At 46.9% G+C, this 7,529-nt stretch overlaps 1 protein-coding gene across 1 annotated transcript; it reads right to left on the bottom strand.

The window, feature by feature from the left end:
• Positions 1-230: 230 nt before the first annotated feature.
• On the bottom strand, positions 231-4,096 carry LOC149284831 (cyclin-dependent kinase 9). Its single transcript, XM_089496123.1, has 7 exons — positions 3,996-4,096; positions 3,264-3,345; positions 2,647-2,737; positions 1,788-1,954; positions 1,512-1,683; positions 1,044-1,192; positions 231-596 (listed from the first exon to the last, which is right to left on the bottom strand). The coding sequence occupies exons 1-7, from the start codon at positions 4,085-4,087 to the stop codon at positions 231-233; spliced, it is 1,119 nt and encodes a 372-aa protein (XP_089352249.1). The 5' UTR covers positions 4,088-4,096.
• Between the last annotated feature and the right edge of the window lie 3,433 nt (positions 4,097-7,529).

Here is a 7,529-nt window from a genome sequence, read left to right as displayed (position 1 = left end):
TGTATTCCAAAAACACTTGCAGGTTGTTTCTCCCAATAGTAGGGACAGGTGGAAGTGCCTTTAGAAGCCAATCTGAGTGTTCCCATGGATCACACATGGGCGAGACAGTCATGTTCATATTGGAAAAGCCTACAGAACATGGATCTTTATAGACAATGTTTTTTTTTTTGTTCATCTGATTAGTTACCAAAAAAAAAAAAAAAAAAAGAAACAAAGTACTAAAGATGTCCTCAGAAGACCCTATCAAATTCTGTTTGGTTGGTGGCAGCAGGGTTCCTTGCTTGATTGGCTGGCTGCTGTGGCATGTGGCCACCTCTCCTCCTTGGAGGTGCCAAGTACTCAAACATGGACTGGTTATGTGTTGAAAGCATGTTCTTCAGATCAGAAGGCATGGGGTCAGACCAGAAGAAGTCATGGTTGAGGGCATCGTCACTGTCTATTCTCTGAGCTGGATCCAGAACCAGAAGCTTATCTATGAGGTCCAGTGCATATGGGTCTTTCACGTAGGCCTTTAATCTGTCCTTCACTTTTCTCTTCTGGGCTTTTGGCAATTCTAGTTTCAGGTACAATTCATACTTGTCAACATTGGGCCAGACCTGCAATCAAAGGAAAGAAATCATCAAGCAGGTGGCAGCACAATTTCTACAGGAGTAAAGCATGTAAAGGCTATTCTAAAGCAAAAATGAAATGGGAACAATCAGAGTACTACTGTGGAAATACTTAAAAGTTGGGGTTATGGTTGGTTCTCATTTTGACTGTTCTTCGGAAGCCCTCAACGAGATTCATGCAGAGCATGATCCATTCCCAATATGGACCAAGAACATCAACCAATCAGCCTCATTCTGTAACCAAGCGATGCCCAATACACAGTACTAGTGTTTGGAATTCATTGTAAACAATAACTGGGAATTGCTTGATACTGAATGTCAGACAAGATTATTCTTGTATTAAGACTGATAGACTAGAACCAATCAACATGCCACGTTCGAATTTTATGGCTTCAAAATCCCTCAAGTCTTCTCGCGCAGACCCTTTGCGCTCACCTCGGGTGTGATGGAGCCACATAGCTGGCTGATGAGCGTTAGCTGATGTTGTTCAGTATTGCCCTGCATGATGGGGCTTCTTGTCCACATCTCTGCCATGATACAGCCGGCACCCCAAAGGTCAATGGGTGGTCCATAGTCACGCTCTCCTAGAAGCAGAAGACATAGAACATTAGCACCCTACCCAAATCACCCACAAAAACAGCCAAATATATTAGTTTCTCCTTCTGATCTGTGCTGATCATACCCAATATGGGAGTAAACAGACCTCCAGTAACCCTCCAGTGGGTGTCATACATCTTAAAAGGCAACAGGTTGGAATAGGGATTTACCAAAAACCGGTCTCATGCCTATGAAATACTCCTAACGGATAGTCTGCCCATACTAACTAATCTTAGAATACAGAGTCCGTCACCTTAACTTACAATCTAAATGAGCTAAACTCACAAAAAAGTTACACAGCCTTACCTAATAGGAGCTCCGGGGGCCGGTACCAGAGGGTAACCACGCGGTTTGTGTATTTATTCGGCTGGCTGTTTTTGGCGAGGCTGAATGCCCTGGCCAGTCCAAAATCAGCAAGTTTTAGGACACCATCTCTGGTGATTAGCACATTGGCTGCTTTCATGTCCCTATGCAAAATCTGCCGTTGATAGAGGTGGAAAAGAAAAAAAAGTTAATGTAAATAAAGACTCAGACAATGGAGATCACCATAAAACCACGAGGCTGGGTGGCCAGGCAGCTCACCTTGTTCCTATGGATGTAATAGAGGCCGTTGAGTAGCATCTGCATGACCTTTTTGATCTCCGATAGCGTGAACTTGACGTGTGCGTTGCTGAGCAGCCCGGCCAGGTCATGCTCACAGAAATCAAAAACCAGGAAAATGCTGCCTTTGCATCGGTTATACTGGCTGGCTGTGGGAGAAACTAGGTGGGCAAAAAAGTCTCGGAACAGCTCTTGACACAGCATAAGCGTTATACAGCACAACACGCGATTAAAACGGGGGAAGATATATGCAAACGACACAACTGCCACCAATAAATACAAATATATATTATTTTAGCCTTTTAAATGTAAACTTGGCTCACAGGTGTGATGGGGGTGATGGAGGGCCATTGGAACACGGGTGTGATGGGAGTGATAAAGGGCCATTGGAACACGGGAGTGATAAAAGGCTTCTGTACATCTAAGAAGAGATTACATTAACAATCAGCCGTTTCCAGCTACAATTGTCATAGGTTGATGGCGATTTGTTAATCATGGCTTTTTCACTTTCCCACCCAGAATAATTCAGGTGTAAAAGGGTAGAAACAAAGATCTTCATGCTTAGTGACTGCAGCTGCATTTTCACACACACTTCCCCCCAAAAGCTTACAATCTTTGCCATCTATGTCCCTTACAGCATGCATTATAGTAAACTCTTAACACCTCTGGAAGATAAACACCCTCCTTACGTAGACAATATAGTGCAAAAAGCCATGCGTTATTGGTTGGTTATTATATTAATGTGCCCGCTTCCCTGTCGTTGCCGCCAAGCACCCCAAACGTGCATCCCCCCCCCCATCACCACAAGCCGAGCATGCAGCAGACGCGGAACGTTTTATACCTTTCGTCCTGCAGATCTCGATGAGATTGACCACGTTCTCATGTTTCAGGAGCTGTAGGATCTTAATTTCTCGCAGAGCCGTGATTGGGAACTGGGGGTGAACAAGACGGGAATACGTGAGACGCTATATCTGTCATCACATACGCAAAAATATACAGGACAAAAGCTAAACTGAAAGAGGTCCGTAGAAGAGGAATCCTAGGACTCAAGAACAAAATAAATAAATAAAAATAATAAAACGGAATAAACGGTTAACTTTCCTTAGGGAGACTCAATAGCATCAACTTTGGGGGTTCAGCGAAGGCCAGGCCACTAGTAAGAGGGCACTTTGCATACTTTATAGATTAGGGTTTGACCCCAGATCGCCATGGCAACCAGAAATAACTTTCCAGCAACCTTTGTTACATGGAGCCCTGGGCTGCCAAACTGTACAACACCAGCATTGCTGAACCCCCTAGTGTAACCGAGACCCCCCTGCAGCCCCTCTGAACACAGGGATATGACATCATTCCTCAGCGCTCTGACACAATCAGCAGAAGAGAGAGGTTAGTATGCGGAGGGGGGGTGTCAAGGACAGGCTCAGAGATCTAAGCCGTGTTTGTAGACGGTTTCCTTACCCCTTCCTTCTCATTCTCCATGAGCACCTTTTTAAGCGCCACTTTCTTCCCAGTCTGACGATGCTTTGCCTTGAACACCTCCCTGCGAATCCATAGAAGGGGAGAGATCCAGATCAATCGCCAGGAGAAGTACATAGAGAAGCAGGAGGTACCCGCAGGCACATATATACATCATAAATATATATATTATATATGACACATGACAGCGGGCGAGAACCATTCAGCCCGTATAATTTGCTTCCTCTCCCTGCTGTAGAAAGTTTAACGTCCGACATCTCCCTCAAGGGCCAAAAAAGGCACACAACCACACAGCGAGTCACGCTAACCCTCAGAGTACTTTATGCCTCCAAACATAATGGCAGCTGCCCTCCACCTCTGGGGTCCGACCATTCTTGCCACCAAATGGCAGTGCTTGGCATTCATGCACAGGGGTCTAAATAGCCCACCCGCCATGCCAGCCTAGGAGCTTACTTTAGCTGGGGGGGGGGGGGTGTGGAAAGGGGCAATTCCCTCATCCATGTGCAGAAGTAACACGTGAAGAGCCCACAGCCATCATACACATTAAAGGGCATGTCATGGCAGGGCAGTCCCTTCACCTTCTTTCGCCTCTTGAAGCCCCTGACCCTGTATGTATAGATTATGGGCTCCTCGTCTAGCGTCTCCCCTCCTCTAAGGCCATTAATCGGCAGCCATCAGCGCACGGAAGCTGCCCCATACTCCCCCAGCTCTTACCCGAATGTGCCCTGCCCGATCTTGGCCAGCCGCTCGTACTTGGACACCTCATCGCAGAACGGAAACTCCACGGCGTCATAGTTCTTCGACATGGCGGAGCCCGAGGAGGAGGACGCGGGCTCGGTGCCTGCCGGACCGCGGGGATCCGATTCCGGGCACAGGCCGCCGCCTCCCGGCCTCTCCCGCTGCTGGCCCGAGGAGTTCAGGCTGCCTGCTGTAGCCAAACCGAAAAGCTCAGAGGCCTCGCACTCGAGTGGCTTCGGCTTCCGCAGCGGGCCGCAGCTTCTCAGCTAAGCCTCGGAGCGTAGTGGTTTGGATTCCAACGTTCTTGGGAACTCTTAGGCCTCGGGTGGGAGTTTCCGTGCACAGGCCTGTCAGTACCGCACAGGCCGCAAGTCCTCGGCGTGTCCCAGGCTGAGCGCAGGGGTCTGGTCACTCAGTAATGCAGGGTGTTAGATTAGGGATGGACCGGTTCGCCATTTATACATACATACTGATAAGTAGGCCCATTACAGGCAGGCTGTAGGGGGGGGGCGGAAGCCACACGGGGACAGGGAGGGACGGGGAAGGCAATGGGTGTGGCCTGAATAACAATATAAAGGCCCTTATTGCGTAATGAGGCAAATGCCAGCCATGAACCCCACAGAATCCCCCCAAACACATCCCCCATCCTCCAATACCCCGATCCCCGAGATCATACAGTTATTCTGCTTTATTTTGTTAATTTAACTACAGTTTTTCTTCCTTAGTGGAATAAAATGGGTATGTCTAGCTGCTTTTTCCGCTCGCATGCGTTTCCTCGGCGATGAAGGATGCAGAACCTCGTGGATGGTAGCTTTAGTATGAAGCTATGCCACCCCTGAGTGACATCATGGTGACAACTACCGCTGACCCTATATTTACCCTTTAATAGCCCATCGTGAAGATTCTATGTAGTGACAACCCAAGTGACTCGAATACTGATCCTCGTGAAAACCTTGACTTGCGTCACCTGCGTTCAAGCAGGGATATCAGCCATAACATACTGGGAGCAAAAAGCACCAACTGGGAGTATTAAATATGATCACAGAGGGGTAGAATAGGAAGGAATCAGCTCCAGACTGTGAGACCCTGAGAATGGGGGGAAACCCTGAAAATGTGGGAAGAACTCTGAGACTCGGGGTCAAACCCTGAGACTCGGGGTCAAACCCTGAGAATGGGGGGAAATCCTGAGACTCGGGGTCAAATCCTGAGAATGGGGGTGGTGGGGACCCTGAGTTCTCAGATATGATCATGGCGCCCACAGTAAGTTGTGACATCGTAATGCTGTATAATAAAGGTTTGGATCATCTGTTGCCTGTTGTACATCATTAGATAATGTTTGATGAATACCGTCATACTTTATCAGAAGGTCTGAACCCAAAGTTCCCTCAAGGAACGCTCGCTGTAGCCGTTGGTTTTTGGCAGAACGGCTGTGAAAGTGACGTTATTTTAGCGACGTTCCCCGGCGCTGGGCTTTTATGTGTCACAGGAAGCTGGCGCATGCTGATAAAAACGAGAAGTGATGCTCATTACCCCGCTCCCTGTCACCGACCCCAGAGGAGGCTTTATCACTATGACTGTTCACAGCTCACCTCTATGGTAAGGCCATAAACTCTATTCACAAAGGCTCACCTAGCGTCATTTGCATTACTGATGCCGTTTTGGCTTTTCCTGTGTGACCCGTAGCCCAGGGGGGCATTTTACTGAGATGAATGGGCTGGCGCTTCACACATTTGCTGAGAAAGACGCTCCGTAGTTCAGAGCTCAGCTCTGTGGTTGAAGAGCAAAGCCTCAAAAACCACATGGACTCGATCGATTGAGTAGTGGGGTGGGAAGACGAGCGAGATGCTACAAAGAAGAAGTAAACATCGGCGTTTATAGGAAGAAGGTGGGGCCACAAAGAGTCAGACACAAGCCACAGAGCTACAGAGGTGGCACATTTCCTACACAAGTAGACTTTTTTGGTCATCGCTCATAACTCAATCTTTGCGTTTCTCAATAAGGCGGAATGGGCGAGAATCCGAAGAAGCCGAGCGGCAAGAAATTCAGTGAGTATTCCTAATTAACGATTAACGGTCACGTTTTAATGAATGGGCTTTTTTTTCTGGACAACGAGGGTTGCAACATCCGGAGACATCTCTTTGGTGTTTCTTCATGCCTCTGGCAGAAGATTGGTAAACTGTGGTCTCTCCACTGGTTGGCGTTGACATTTCATTCTTCTGGAAGCTCTAGTTCTACGGTCCTCCTCTTTAGTGCCAGACATTCTATGGGGATCTACGTAGCCGTATTTACCTTATATATATTCACCAAGGTTTTTACCGTGTCCTTCAGACCAGTGGCTCATCAACTGTGGTCCATGGTCCACCAAGTGAGAGTGTTTGTTGGGTAAACACACGTAGATGGGTGGAAGGAAAGTAAATTAAAGTAGTATGTAAAACATCTCATGATAATTAGTTTTGTATAGTTTTTTTAAAGCTTTTTTGAGTACAAATGCCGGAGTTTATGGATGTGTTTGAAGGTCTAAGTTTGTTCTACCCTCGAAAGGTTTAGGCCTGCAGTTTTACAAAAGTGCCAGCAGGGGGCTCTGTATAGATTTCACAGTCAAGATAATTGACATGGCAGATAATTGCTATGATTCTTCCGTAAGAAATTAATCAAAATAACATATTTTACACAAATACAGTGTCGGAGACAATCGCCCCGTCAGTCTGTACTATGTTTCATCACCTTTGTCTCGCACGGTATAGAGATCAAAACCCGTACTCCTTAAAGTGCGTTGGCATCCGTTTCTCGTGATTGATGCTCAAACCTCCCCATCTATGAGTAAAATCATGAAATGCATGCAGCTTGAAACTTTAGCTTTTACTTACTTTAGCTTACTCTGGAGCTGCAGCTGTATTTTATATTTGATGTCTGATTTTGGGGCAGCTTCGTCTGTTTCTAACACGTCGCTATCACAGCTTTCCGTAACATAGAACTTGCTAATTGTGCGTTATTAACATTTCAATCATGCTAATTTCTCCTATGCGGTCGGCGGGGTTTATAGCATGTCAATAAGCAGCGTGCGCATTCGTCAATAATATGCAAATAGGTAAACATCGGCGCCGACAATACCCTTCTTTCTGCATACGGGGAGGAACCCATTGTTCTAAAAAAAAGTCTCGTCATCTAATAAACTTCTCATCAATCAAGTTATTACATTTGAAAGCAAAGTAACATATAATAAGGGTCCGCCGGGGGTGTGGGGGGGTTATAAAGATGTCGCTATGTGTAAATAATTTGGCGCCACGGTTTCCATAATGTGACAGTCAGAGTAGGTCTGTGTTTTCCAGGCTTATCAAGTGGTGCATTTTGGGTCTAATTGTCACGATTTTGCATAAAAAAAACCCAACTGAATTAACCTTCTCCAAAGGTGCGCAACGTAAAGGCTGCCCACCAGTGGTGTCACTGGGGGCGGGGCGAGCGCAGACCACGCTGGGTGACATGGTCAGTGATGGTGACACCCAAAGCTGC

The sequence above is a fragment of the Sceloporus occidentalis genome, unplaced genomic scaffold, assembly GCF_023333645.1.
Source record: "Sceloporus occidentalis isolate IW3139 unplaced genomic scaffold, rSceOcc1.0.p SCAF_87, whole genome shotgun sequence".
Taxonomy (NCBI): Eukaryota; Metazoa; Chordata; class Lepidosauria; order Squamata; family Phrynosomatidae; genus Sceloporus; species Sceloporus occidentalis.
The sequence above is the reverse complement of the archived record's forward strand: the minus strand, read 5'-3'. Positions and strand labels throughout refer to the sequence as shown.